This window comes from Primulina eburnea, chromosome 4 (assembly GCF_022965805.1).
Source record: "Primulina eburnea isolate SZY01 chromosome 4, ASM2296580v1, whole genome shotgun sequence".
Taxonomy (NCBI): Eukaryota; Viridiplantae; Streptophyta; class Magnoliopsida; order Lamiales; family Gesneriaceae; genus Primulina; species Primulina eburnea.
Window position 1 is genome coordinate 39,123,480 of NC_133104.1, and position 14,745 is coordinate 39,138,224.

General features: G+C 31.9%; 1 protein-coding gene across 2 annotated transcripts; it reads left to right on the forward strand.

Moving 5' to 3' along the window:
- The first annotated feature begins 8,198 nt into the window (after window positions 1-8,198).
- On the forward strand, window positions 8,199-10,548 carry LOC140831209 (cytochrome P450 86A22-like). 2 transcript variants are annotated; one of them, XM_073195044.1, is made up of 3 exons: window positions 8,199-8,445; window positions 8,547-8,606; window positions 8,703-10,548. In XM_073195044.1, the coding sequence occupies exon 3, from the start codon at window positions 8,776-8,778 to the stop codon at window positions 10,420-10,422; it is 1,647 nt and encodes a 548-aa protein (XP_073051145.1). In that variant the 5' UTR covers window positions 8,199-8,445; window positions 8,547-8,606; window positions 8,703-8,775; the 3' UTR covers window positions 10,423-10,548. The 2 variants fall into 2 exon arrangements, with proteins under 2 accessions (XP_073051145.1, XP_073051144.1); XM_073195043.1 differs by having other exon boundaries at window positions 8,547-10,548.
- The last annotated feature ends 4,197 nt before the right edge of the window (window positions 10,549-14,745 follow it).

The following is a 14,745-nucleotide window of genomic DNA, read 5'->3' on the forward strand; positions in this document are numbered from 1 at the left end:
CTCAGATGCTTAGTTCGAGCTGATCCTCAACTCTGACCATATTTTGAGCCTATAGTATTATCTTCAGTTTAAGGTCGTCCTCAACGAGCTCATCCTTGCCTTTTTAGCTTCAAGTTATCCTGACCAGCTCTTAAGATTCAGGTCATCCTTGAGCACCACTTCGGCTAGAGGTCATCCTCGATCTTCAGCTTACAAAGCATCAGACAAAGTGTGCACGACTTTAACAACACTATCTAAAGGTTACAGCTGCAATTGTAGACATATTTGTTAACTCCTTCAGAGCAAGACTTAAAGATGAGTTCTAATAAGAAGTAATGTCACGCCCCGAATTTTAGGATTTATATAGGCATTGTTTAACAATCACAAAATCGAAAAATAACCAATATCATAGCACATTTAAACCACAACAAGTTTATATATCATAATTCAAACGAAATAACAATTGTCTTTACAATCCTAAAATCGAAAAACGACAGAATGTAATGTGGAAGCGTTAAAAACTGAATAATAATAAACTTAAACTTAATCTAAAATCTCAAGTCTCGAATTTCACCAGCCCCAAAACTGGTCTGACCTCTCTTCCTCGAGTTCTTCCTCGGGTTTATCTGGAAAAGGATTGTAAGGATGTGAGTATTTTGGGAAATACTCAGCAAGTGGGGACCATATCGAGCACCATATAACAACATGCATAATTTCGAAAATCACATGATTTGCATAACATCATTCATATCACATGCATAACATTTACCAGGCACTGAGATTCCTCTACCTTCTATAGTTTACTAATATCAGTCCTTAATTTTTACTCCTCTAAGGGGGCGAGGCTTTATAGTGGTTACATCCCCACCGCATAAGAGTCATGTCATGGTTGAGATTCTCACCCATATACGGTCGATTCCTAACAGTGCCCAAAATTGTATGACAACCAACACAAGAAAAGAGTAGTAGAAGAAGGTGTACTCGACCGTATTTTCAAAAAAACGAAGAAACATGCATAACAAAATGTAATCTTTAAAACAAGCCCACTTACAGTATGTTTGAGTGCTAAAAACGTAGGTGCACGGCTTCGTGGATTGGATCGCTTCTTGCTCCTCGTTCGGGCAGAGTCTAACTTTGGGGCAATTTTTAACAGAGTTTTGGCTAGGGAGAAGCTGCTGGAAATTCGAAATTTACAGCAAGGGATTTTCGAATTTAGGTGTAGAGAATGGCTAGGCTTGATGGTGTATTTATAGATGAGGGGAATGGAGCTTAATAGAGCATCTAAATCCTGCATTAAAGGCATCAAAATCCCCCGATTTTCTTTCTAATTTGCCATCAAATCTCATGTTTTTGGCTTAGAAATCTCATCCCACAATTGAGTTATTTAGCTACCAAAATGTCAGATTTATTCCTTAATTTTTAGGGATATCCAAGAATTAATTTATCTTATTTCCTTGCATCTTGTATGACATACCAATCTTGCAAATATTCTCCCCAATTTCGAAGATTTGCATATTAACTTAATATTGTATATCCAAAATATATACACCATAAAAATTTAATAATAAACATTTCCCATCCAAAATATATACACCATAAAAATATATACACCATAAAAATTTAATAATAAACATCCTAAAATTTGAGCTGCATGAGTAGGTTTTCACAAATAACGTGGAGATAGAAGGACGGAAAATTTTGAGGAAATGTCGGAGGTACGCAGCCGAGCTATGCCCTTATTCCGAACACATACCTCTATGATAATATGTCCAGAAAAGGTCGTGGAAGTACAATGTGGTCAATAGGATGCCCAGAGTCAGAAAGAACAGAGAAAGGGCTTGAGTTTCCCAAAGTAAATGAATATTGTGATACTAATCATGCTTATGGTCATCACACCCATGACTGGCCTCAGCGTTGATGGCGAACTCAGGCTATGACCTAGTTCGGAAGGGCTCTAAGATTTAATATTAAAAAATTGAAGTGCAGAATTGATGGAGAGCTCATGCTATATCTTATCTCAGAGCCCTTGGTAAACCCAAGGTCTCCAAGGGTTTCTTTTTTCACTGTGGGAACCAAAGTCTCTAAGGTTTAATACGAAAATCATTCAAGTGTTGCATGTTGAGGGTAATCTACCAGAGGTTATGGGGAGTTTAGGCCATGTCCTAGCTCGGAGCATTTGGTAACCTCGAGAACTCGAAGGTTTAATTTTAAAATTATTGAAGTGTCGTTTGCTGATAGTGATATAGTAGAAGTGATGCGGTGCTCAGATCATGTCCTAGCTCGGATTCCTTGGTATCCCCAAGGACTCCGATGTTTAATTTTAAAATTATTGAAGTGTTTGCTGCTGAGGGTGATGTAGAAGAAGTGATGGGGAGCTCATGTTATGTTCTAGATCGAAGTTCTTTGTAACTTAGGATTCCAATGTTTAATTCTAAAATCATTGAAGTATATGTTGTCTATCGAGGGTTATCTTGCAAAGGTGGCGGAGGAGCTCAAACTTTGTCCCAGCTAGTCTCATTATTAACCCAAGGGCTCCAATGTTTAATTGTTGAATAAGTAGTGGGGAGTTAAAGACTTTGTCCAAGTTAGTTTTGATATATACGACATCTTGAGATAGAAATATAAAAATAAACGATAAAATTGGATATTGAGATTTCGTTTCTAAAATTATTAGGATAAAAACTACGGACAAGATGAAAATATTTCACTATAATATTTTATAGGTTACAACTTCTCATTGTGTTTCTGAAAAGAAAACCCACTCTTTTAATATATCATAAAACCACCTCCCAAATATTATAATAATAACACTCAAATAGCTAGAATGCTTTGAGATGAAAAATGAGGACATGAGAATGGGATAATGTAAATGAAGGGAGAAATTACTCATGTCTGAATGCATATTTCCGTTTCAAGTTATTTAGTATGTCATAATCAATGTGCAACCATAATTTTTGACAAAACTAAAGAAACTTGATGCTTATCAGACCGAACCGGTTTGAATCTGGTCATACCTTATCCGGTTCAATTCGACTAATTGATTTTGGATTGAAATGAATATGACATCAAAGTTGAATTTGATCAGATATCTTGAAAATAAATCCAAAACTATTATAATCCGGTCGGGTTGAAGTATGATCTCATAATATATTTAATTTCTAGTGTCTTTGCTTTTATAAATAAGTTATTTATATACATAGTTGTTGGAAAATTTTATTATTTACAACAATGTTTTAATTTCATTCAATTTTATTTCGATTTCAGATTGGTTTATACTCCTAATCCGATGAATCCAGCTGACATCGTATGTGATTGGCTCCATTCCATTATTCCACAATTCGAATCCGATATGGTAACATCCTTATCTGCAACACATTTATATTTATAGATAGATAGATTTAAAATTATGGTATTTTATTTTATGTAAATTTAGTTACTTGAAAAAAAAAAATTTACACACTTTATTTCAATCTCGACCTCCTCGAATGGATTCTATATCTAATATGTATTTCAGCAGTAAGTATTTAATTAATGGGGCATCAAATCTCAGTATTCACAGTTGCTACATAAAAATTCTTAGAAGTGTAGAATCAGACACGGTTCAACTCGAAAAAATCAGGTTTGATTCTGGAGTTTTCGGGTTCGGGTCAGATCGGGTTGAACCCGATAGCTGACCCGAAAAAAATGATCAGCCACGAAAATTTTAATTTTTTTAAATTATATATAATTAATAAATATTGCCAACATTTATATATATATATATGTCTGAAAAAATATTTATTGTATATTTATATCATAAATTTTCATAATTTAATATTTATTTTTTAAACAATTGTTTATTTGAATTAATAAATATATTTTATTTTTCTACAATTAAACTTTCAAATTTAAATTATATATATAAGAAGATTTTGTTATTATGTTCTTAAATTAATTTTTTATTTAATTTTCTGTAAAAAAACAAATCAAAATCGGATTGATCGGTTAATTCGGGTTCGAGTTCGAGTTGAGAGTTTTTCAAGTTGAGCCATTTTTGAATAGTACTACTGCTCAACCCGATCTAACCGAACCCTTGAAAATTCCGATGATTGCATGCTAGAGGGGAGGGATGGGAAGGGGGTCGGGTTTGGAGTTTTGCATTTATGCCACCGTCTAACTGGTTGTTTTCAATAATTTAGATAAGAAAGCGATGACTTTTGCCTGTTCAATTATTAATTCATTTGAGCGCATTTTCAAGCTTTGTAGGCGCAATCAATGAGTCCAAGCCTTTTTCCAATTTTTTTTTTACTTTTATTTATTTTTGGTTTGTCATAGATATGGAAGTTGGGGACAAATTCGCAGCGTGAACAGATGGAACTCGTTCTTTTAAAAAAAATAAAATAAAATGCAGAAGTCATGTTTGAATTGTTTTGTCTTAATTTTTTTAGTTTTATTTTTATGCATCTATACTTTTTATTATTATTATCGCTTATGTTTAACAAGGGGAAAAGGCACTTTAATTTCCAAGGAAAAAATATCAGAAAGTTTAAATATATCATATAATACTGTAGCTGTAACTTTAAATATATCATCTCGATGTTAATTATAATTACACACAATTAAATTTAGAACATAATTAAAAATTACACATAATTAAAAGGTACAAATGATTAAAATTGGGCGAATTACATACTCAGATAAAATTCAAATATATTCGATCAAGTCTTTTTAAAGTTTGTGCTAATTAAAACAAAGTGGTTTTCACCGCACAGAAGGGCACCCACATAACCGCACACGAAAACATCCGTGTGCGGTTTCCTTGGCCCTCCGAGTGCTGAGAAAAGCAGTGGGAGAGGAAAACATGCGCTTTATCGGGTTGCTTCCTCGCCTATTGTACATGGCATAAACCGTCTAACACCTCCTATGACATTGACATTGCTAAATTACTACTACAAAAGGTTAAAATATATATATATATATATATATCGACAATTTTATGTGTTGAGTTTTTTTAGAATGGTACCACTGCATTTATAGTCTTTATGGTTGATCTATATGCAAATATGTACACTTGGTTCATATCTTAAACATGTGAATGATTAATGATTCGGACTGGATAAACCATTAGCCTTCACAAGTTTTGTAGGATATGTGATCATCTGATTGACTCCGTCAAATAAATTTGCAATCTCTCCAGCTGTATTTTTTTTATGACGTGAGAATCTTTTGGTCGTTATCATTCGATGCGCATTGAGTAAACTTTTGATTAACATAATAATCTGCAAAACACGCTATTCAGGCAACTCTTATTGAGCAAACCATATGTGATAAGCTCGTCCAAAAAGATGTTGACGGGAAAAAATGAATTTCTGACTACACCACTTGTGAGCAAAAGATGATTTCCGCTCCTCTCCAACTGTATTTTGATGTTGTTGGAAGTGGTTAACTGGTTATGTCCCATTTGATTGTTTTATGCTGCATTAATTAACTATTTAATAAAATATAAAATCAATATAACAAATATTATTCGGTGATTTATCAAATAAAATTTTGCAATGGTAGAAATCATATTTTTAACAGCTTCCATTTGTTCCCTTGAAAATCTGAAATTAAGAATTAAATTGTTAAAATGGACCCTTACAAATTTAAAAAGAAACTCTCGTGTATATAACATTTTGTCCCACGAGTTCAAGACGTGACTCCCACACCAGGTAGAATTTTGCTAACATAATACTTATTTTTTGTTATCATTGTGTAACGTCCCCCGTTCGGTTAAGAATATAACAATTTGTATATCATCATTAAGTCAAGTTTTTTTTTTTATAATAGTTTCTAACACGTGTTTCGATCCGCATGAAAGAAAATAATATAGTATTTCAATTAATGTTGTAAAACATATCTGGAAGAAACTATTTGGTTAAAAGGGTTGGATATATAAAATTGGATTTATAAAAAGCTATAATAATAAATACTCATTCGTATTCTTACAAAATTATTATTATTATTGTTACTTGTCATGATCATTACATAGTGATAAATGCATTTAATATCCTTGAGTGTCTTTCTTTTTAATAAAGACAATATTTACAAGAAGAATAATATTTTTTATCTGCATATTAACCATCTCGAATAGTACGTTTGGAATATTATGTCAATACATGAGGAGAACAATAGTTTTGACTCTCATATTTTTCATTTTTGATAATGTTATCGGTCAATTCACGATTTTAGTCTACTAATTTGTTTTTGTTTTTTGAAAAAATTGGATTTCGCCATTTTCACTGGAATGTTTGTGGAAATGGAAAATGATTGTGTTGTACTGAAAATGGTGACGTTGTATCGAGAAATGCTGGTATATTGTATGTCACGTTAACACTCGAGTAATAAAAAACTGAAAATAAGAAAAAACATGCAGCAGTAAAATTACGAACCTACATATAATCGGACTAAAAAAATGTGCAATTTAGTAACCACAAATTAGTTTGCTTCGAAATTTAACTTGATTTTAGCTTTGTACTAGAATTTTAGAAACTGCTGTCCACCAAAGCATTATATACAAGCACATTAATTAATTTATTAATCTGGAACATTATTAACTATAACTTTCAACCATACAAATCTCTTATTACTATATAATTTTATCAATTATAGTAACTTATTTGAAACCTTTAGTTATCAAAATAATTTTAAATAATTTCGCATCACTCCAAATTCAACCACAATAATATACGAAGATTGATACAATTTAAACAAAATTAACAAGGACCTCGACTGCAGTTAACTATAGGAAAGATTTGACATTATTTTTGAAATATGTAACTTTGACGAAAGAGTAGGTCTCTTGTGAGACGATTTCATGAATCTTTATATATTAGATGGGTCAACCATACTGATATTCATAATAAAAGTAATAATCTTAGCATAAAAATTAATATTTTTTCATGGATGACCCAAATAAGAAATCCGGCTCATAAAATACGACTTGTGAGACCGTCTCACACAAGTTTTTGCTTTGATGTAAACGAGCACTATGATAATGGGTAAAACCAATTAATAACAATGTACCATCAAAATACCTCATATTCCATCGTTTTCTATACCTTCGCCATGACATCCATGGGAGCACACATCAATTATATACAAGCATTTTTTTTCGAGCTGACGTAGAGTTTGTTATAATTGATCTCGAAACTTGAAAATTTTTGTGTCAAATTGGTACATAACAATTTCATTTAATCAAAAAAATATTAATTTATTAAAAAATATGTATATTATACACGTATAGTTTGATACATATGACCGGATAAACATGTGATATATAATATAAAGATAAGTTAAGAATAAATAAGATGTATGATATTATATTTAATGTTTGGTATGATTTTAATAAGAGTGATTAAATTTATATATTAGATTATATATAAAATTAACTTTATCATAATAAATTTTGTGAGTCAAGTCAAATATCAATTTTTAAGGTTAATTGAGTCATACTAATAATTTTATTTAGATTTATAAAAATCATTTATATAATTATCTCGATTTCACTTATATAATTAACATATTATATAATATATATAAAAATATTTATTTTATTTTAATTTTATATTAAGGTTGAAAGGCATGAGCTTTTTACAAGAGAAAACTTTAAATATTTATAAAAATCATTTATATAATTATCTCGAGTTCAAAACATCATTATTTGATAATATATAAAAATAAATAAAAATATTTGACATGGTTTATGATTTTTATATATTAAGGACAATTAAATCATTTGTGGTGTTTTTTATCATTAAATTTAAATTATCACATATCATAACAGAGATATTTTATCTTTATATAAAATTATTTATCACGGACCAATAAATTTTCTAAAAAGATACTAAACATTGGATAAAAAAGATTATTTACCAATTCTTTTCATATCCAATATACCAAACTATACCTTGAAACATATCAAATCATCTAACATTACTTAAAAATATGTATATATCATGCATCCATGATAGATTCGTGCCGCATGCATGTATGCATGTATGTATGTGCACATGCTTTCTCAACTAATTTCATTAACTTTGCTTCCATCATTTAATGCAAGAATTTAAGAAGGAGCTCCATTCCTGCCAAATTAGGTGAGCACATACTCATCACAAGTCAACTACAAACCAAAAGAAAACGCCTAAATTTTTTTAATAAAAGGATTTCAAAACATTGGAGTTAAAGTGGAAATTAAAGCCATGTATAAAATAAGCGGTGGGTAATGGGATGACCTCAAATCTGTATTTTCCTTCCAAAGAGTACTTTTTCTTATATATATATATATTTGATTTTCTCATGTTATTTTACATTTACACTTGAGATCAAATTTGGAGGTGAGATTATTTGCTTCTGAGCTGTTAAATTATGTGGCATGCTGGCTAATTCAAGCACAACCCCTTCTGGTGGCATTTAATGTCGAGATGTATAATATATACATATATCTGTGTAAGTATATGCTGGGTTTCAAAAGCAGTCGGCCTCCGTATTTATTGCAACTCCTTTATTTTCTATAAATCACTTTATTTCTTCATCTCTGGCACTCTCAGATCTGTCGGCCTATATCTTCTTTCGTTCCCCGTTTTCATCACATTGTAGGAAGAATACTGGTACCTTTTCTTGTTCAGCCAATTTTTTAAAAGATTGTTATCCTTGATTTTACGTTACATATACTTTTCTCATCACATTTTTACATCTGGGTTCAGAGATACACAAGATTGGAGCTTTCTGAAGTTCAGAGAGGGAGGGTTTTTTAAGGTTTCGTGAATCGGGGTGAAGATGGATACATCAACGGTTTTGATAATTTCAGCATTTGTAGCAGCATATTTTGTGTGGTTCAGATCAATCACGAGGACTTTAAGAGGATCCAATGGCCCGAGAGTTTGGCCCGTGTTGGGGAGTCTCCCGGGCTTAATCCAGAACAGCAACAGAATGCATGAATGGATCGCCGGGAATCTTCGGGCCTGTGGCGGCACATATCAGACTTGTATATGCGCAATTCCATATTTGGGCCGGAAACAAGGCCTCGTGACGGTCACGTGCGACCCGAAGAATTTAGAGCACATTTTGAAGGTTAGGTTTGATAATTACCCCAAGGGGCCCACGTGGCAAGCTGTTTTCCATGATTTACTTGGGCAAGGCATCTTCAATTCTGACGGTGACACGTGGCTCTTCCAACGTAAGACTGCCGCACTGGAATTCACTACCCGGACACTTAGGCAAGCCATGGCTCGATGGGTGAGTCGAGCGATCAAGAATAGGTTTTGCCCCATTCTGGAGACGGCTCAGCGTTCGGGCGAGTCTGTTGATCTCCAGGACCTGCTGTTACGGCTCACTTTTGACAACATATGCGGCTTGACTTTTGGGAAGGACCCGCAGACCTTGTCTCCGGGGCTACCGGAGAACAGCTTCGCGTCGGCTTTTGATCGAGCCACTGAAGCTACTTTGCAACGCTTTATCCTGCCGGAGTTTGTTTGGAAATTGAAAAAATGGGTCCGGCTAGGAATGGAAACCAGCCTGAGCCGGTGTTTAGGACACGTGGACGATTACTTGACCCAAGTCATCAACACTCGCAAGCTCGAATTGATGAGTCAACAAATCGGTGGGTCCCCACATGATGACTTATTATCCAGGTTCATGAAGAAAAAAGAGTCTTACACCGATGAATTCCTAAGAAACGTGGCACTCAATTTTATCCTAGCTGGACGCGACACGTCATCTGTGGCGCTGAGCTGGTTTTTCTGGCTGGTGACTTCCAGCCCACGAGTGGAAGAGAAAATCTTGATTGAACTGAGCTCCGTATTAATGGAAACTCGTGGTAGTGATATTTCGAAATGGGTTGAAGATCCCCTAGTGTTTGAAGAAGTTGACCGATTGATATACCTTAAGGCGGCGTTATCCGAGACACTTAGGCTGTACCCTTCAGTGCCGGAAGACTCTAAGCACGTTGTGGCAGATGACATATTGCCGGATGGAACGTTCGTCCCTGCAGGCTCGAGTATTACCTACTCCATTTACTCGGCGGGCCGAATGAAGTTTATTTGGGGAGACGATTGCCTCGAATTCAAACCAGAAAGATGGTTGTCCGAGGATGGCAAGAAATTCCAACCCAAGGATCAATTTCAATTCGTGGCGTTTAATGCGGGACCAAGGATTTGTCTAGGGAAGGATTTGGCTTATTTGCAGATGAAGTCGATCGCAGCGGCCGTGCTGCTCCGCCACCAGCTCAAGGTGGCACCGGGGCACAAGGTGGACCAAAAGATGTCCTTGACATTGTTCATGAAGGATGGCTTGAAGGTGAATGTGTATCCCAGAGACATGGCTCCAATGCTCGGCAAAATCAGCAAAGATTGTCTCAAAATGGAGGAGCCCCTCGCTAATGGTACTTCTCATACCCATTTGGATACTATTAATGGGGTTGATTAAAGCAATCGGGATGACAAATTTGTGAATACAATGCATGACAAAAATGTTTTATACAATGATAGATACCTTAAAACCCAATTAATAATTAGGTTTTTAAATATTACTCGAGTTGCCTCCCGACAAAAAGCAAAATATGATTCATATGTCTACTTTCTATAGTTTTTACCTTCCTAAAATAATACCATTTTGTATTATTTCAAAATATTTGCTCGATATTCGTCAAGTTCCTAACATATAATCAGTCGATATTTGTCGTATACTGATAGAAGAATATATGTTGGAACACACATGACCATATGGGCTCTTTGTATTGATTAATTCGAGATGGGAAATAAAATGTCTATGTATTCGGTGCCATTTTATGAAATTTTGGTTTTAAATATTTGATTCAAGTATCATATCCATTAAAATTTTGGAAGGATGTGGGAAAATGAAATCGTAGTATATTGTTTGTTGTTTTATAAAAAACGATAGCTAATGGTAATTGTGCAACTTGAGCATTACATTTCGATTTTTATACAAATTATCCAACAATCTCTCTCTTAATAATTGCGTTCTTTGCAATCAATAACAATGGAATATGTGACATTGGCTCGGATATCAAAGAACCGAGCTCTTACTGTTTTATCAAAAGTTATAATTAGTGATAATGGTTTGACTCAAATCTTTTAAGTCGTCTATCAGCTCAAGTTGCAAGTTTCGATTGCTCTACTTAACAGAGATAATTTGTGATAAAACGTAGGGATATTATTTGAGAAGAGATGACTAAACCAACTTATGAAGTTAATCTATGGTTTGTTAATTATTTGGTGTTTTAGTTGTACTGGAACCAGGGGGCATGCAATACTTGCAATTTATGCACAAACAATCGAATTTCATGATTTATATTTCAAGTAATATTTATAAATCATACATAGCAGTGATTTCTGGAATAAACCGAAGAACAATAACACAAATTCGCTTTTATCTTCATAAAAGGATTCTTTTCACGGATTGTGGCTATAACTAGTGATTCTTTAGATTATGTATTAATTATTAATTAGATTAATAACAGTAAAAATTTAAGGTTGGACAAAATAGGGTGTTCTAGGACCTGAGTTATGTATGAAATAAATTTCTTTAAGACAGTCTCATGTCAAATCTGTTCATATTTATAATAAAAAATAGTAATTTTGCTATAAAAAATAATATTTTTTCATAAGTGACTCAATAGAAGATATATTTCATAAAATTGATTCATGAAACCGTCTCACAAGTATTTTTGTATTATCTTAAGTAGCACTATAAAAAGTCTTTGAGGCAAAACTGTAGTGCGTATAAAAAAAACATGGGATGAGGAAAATATATATCATGACTATTACTTAACTCTTAAGGCTCCGTTTGGTACGTGTGATAGGATAAATAAATGATTAATAATTAGAGTGATTAAAAAATGAGATATATAGATTAGTAGTATGATGGAATAAATAACATGGTGTTTGGTATGATTTTAAATTGATGGATTAATTTGTAAATTTTATTGTAATGACCAAAATGCCGCAAATACTAATTAAATATATATTCTTAATTAGATAGATAATTAAATATTTATAATTATAATTTACATTTATTAAAATTAATTTAAATCATTAAAAAAAACAAATTAGAATTGAAAAAATATTTATTTTCATAAAAAAATTAATTAACAAGATTACAAATTTATAAAAATTTAATTTAAGATAGATTTGCATTATAATTTTTTTTTAAAATGATTGAAAATAATTAAAATATATGAATTAATTTATAAAAAAATATAATAAAAATTTAAATATTATATTAATTATTAAATTTTCACTAATTTTAATTTTTATATTATATTGAAGAAAACAATTCAAATGTATTATGGATAATATAAAATCTTATCATGATCACTGTTCAAAAATTATTAATTATCCAATCCTTTGAGGAGGAATATTTAGTCACTCAATTAACATGAATAATGTGGGCTTTCAATCATAATCAAGGGCCTATAGATTAATAAAAAAACGAACCAAACACGAGATAAGGGAATGATTAATTCCCTTATAATCATTCCCTTAATTCCCTTATTTATAATCATTCCCTTATCATGGCTACCAAACATAACCTTAGTATTCCATTTCATTATATTTAGTCTCTGATTAATAATACCCCACCAAAATAATTTTTTCTCAGAAAAATAATATCTTCTATCGTATTTAGTAGTATATTATTGTATCAAAAGCATTCCCCATTACCATCAGAAATTTATAATACGTAATGGAAATTAATTTTAGCCAAAAGCCAAATTTAAATATTTTATATCGTTAATTATATCCGTGGACTTGATTTGTGCTGACTCAAAATGTTGATCAATTTCGTATACAAATATTGTTTATTTAATAAAAAAATATTATTGAAAAAATTTGTGTGAGACGGTCTCACGAGTCGTATTTTGTTAGACAGATCTCTTATTTGGGTCATCTATGAAAGATTATTACTTTATATGCTAAGAGTATTACTTTTTATTGTGAATATCGGTAGGGATGACCCATCTCACAGATAAAAATTCGTGAGACCGTCTTACAAAAGATATACTCAGATATTATTTCCGACCCTAAACCAATGCACATGCAGCAAGTGAAGAAAAAAAAGAGTTTATTCAATCTTTGAGAAACTTTTGTTGCCATCAATAAAACCTCAAAGTCATTATTTGATTCCTGCAAGTTACGAAGACATGTGGCCAACTCATATATCCGATCGTTTTAGATTACCAGGAAAAAAGACTATGCGTGTGGAAAAATATTGTTTTGGTAAAAATTAATTATCTGAATAAATTAATGTTACAGCTATCTTTTATTTATTTCGTTTAGAGATTAATATGACAAATATAGCTGTATATAAGCATTAACATATTAAATTTTATTATATCAGACATATATATATTATATGTTTAAAAACAAGTACTTATTTTAGTTTCTCTTTTATTATCCTAATAACTTGATAAACTTTATGCATATGTACACTTATTTGAAAAATATTTCATTTTTCAGTTATAAATTTTCAAAGCGAAAAATATAAAATTTATATATAAATATTAAAATATATATCATTATTTTAATAAATATCTTCAGACATCTCTTGTTATCTCCGAAGAAATATATGATGTTTTCTCATTTTTGTCCTATCTTGATAATTTAGTTTTTTAAAATAAATATCTAAATAAGTTTTTAGCTTTTTTTGTAAAATATATATAATGAAAGACAAAGTTTGCTATTCATAATAAATATTATAATTATAATAAGTATAATATAATTTTAGATATTCCGTAAACTCTATCTAGTAGATTAGTTAATATGAAATATTTAGTGAAGTATTATTTTTATTTTAAATAATATTAATATAAGGGGAATTTGTCAAAAACTCCCTATTTCCATTCTCAACCTCCTCTTAACTCCCTACCCCATTAAAACTGTGTTTCAACTCCCCATATCCCTCAAATTTCCAAGTTTGCCCTTATATATTTATTTCAAATAATTGATTTCTTTTTTGTAGTAAAAGGCCCATCATGCTTCCGTAAAATAAATTGAATCTTTTACCTTTTTGACTAGAGTACCACCGGGTTATATCCACCGTTTTTTACGAACTGTTCCTCACAGTCCAACCACACGATCGCAACCGATGGTTACTGACGTAGATTCCTTCAGCAATACTTAGCACAGCTCTAATTCGTTTCCTACCTTAGAGCGTACAGCAAAAGATCAAATTTTGAAAAATAATACATGAGAGGGGCTAAGAGCCAAGATCTCTTTTATTCAAACACAAACATTTATTTATTACATAGTAACCTCCTGTAGAGGAGGAGAAACTTGTTTAGCTACTTATCGTAGCTGAACTCTTAACACACATAAAACTTGAAAGAAAATATTACAACCTTGTATGAAAGAAATGGAGAAAATATTTGATGATCTTCACTTCCTTCTTCCTGCCTTATTTATAGAAGGCTCCTTCGGATTTGAACTTCGGATTTCAAATCTTCATCAGCCTTTACAGCTTGCATTGGGGACCATTTGGTGGTTGAGGGGTCCCTGTCTAGATTATTAATCTTGACATCCACTTCTCATCCTCCTTTATCTCTTTTAGATACCATTGACGATGAGTTTCCAGGATATCGGCAGTAATTTCATCTTTTTTATACTCTTTGTAATGATTTACTAATCATTTCAGTGCTTCTGCCTCTTTCCTCTTGTATGTTATTCTTCTTTTCAAAACTTTCAAATATACACGATACATTTTTAAGTTTTGATTCTGGTGTGTTAACTGGTT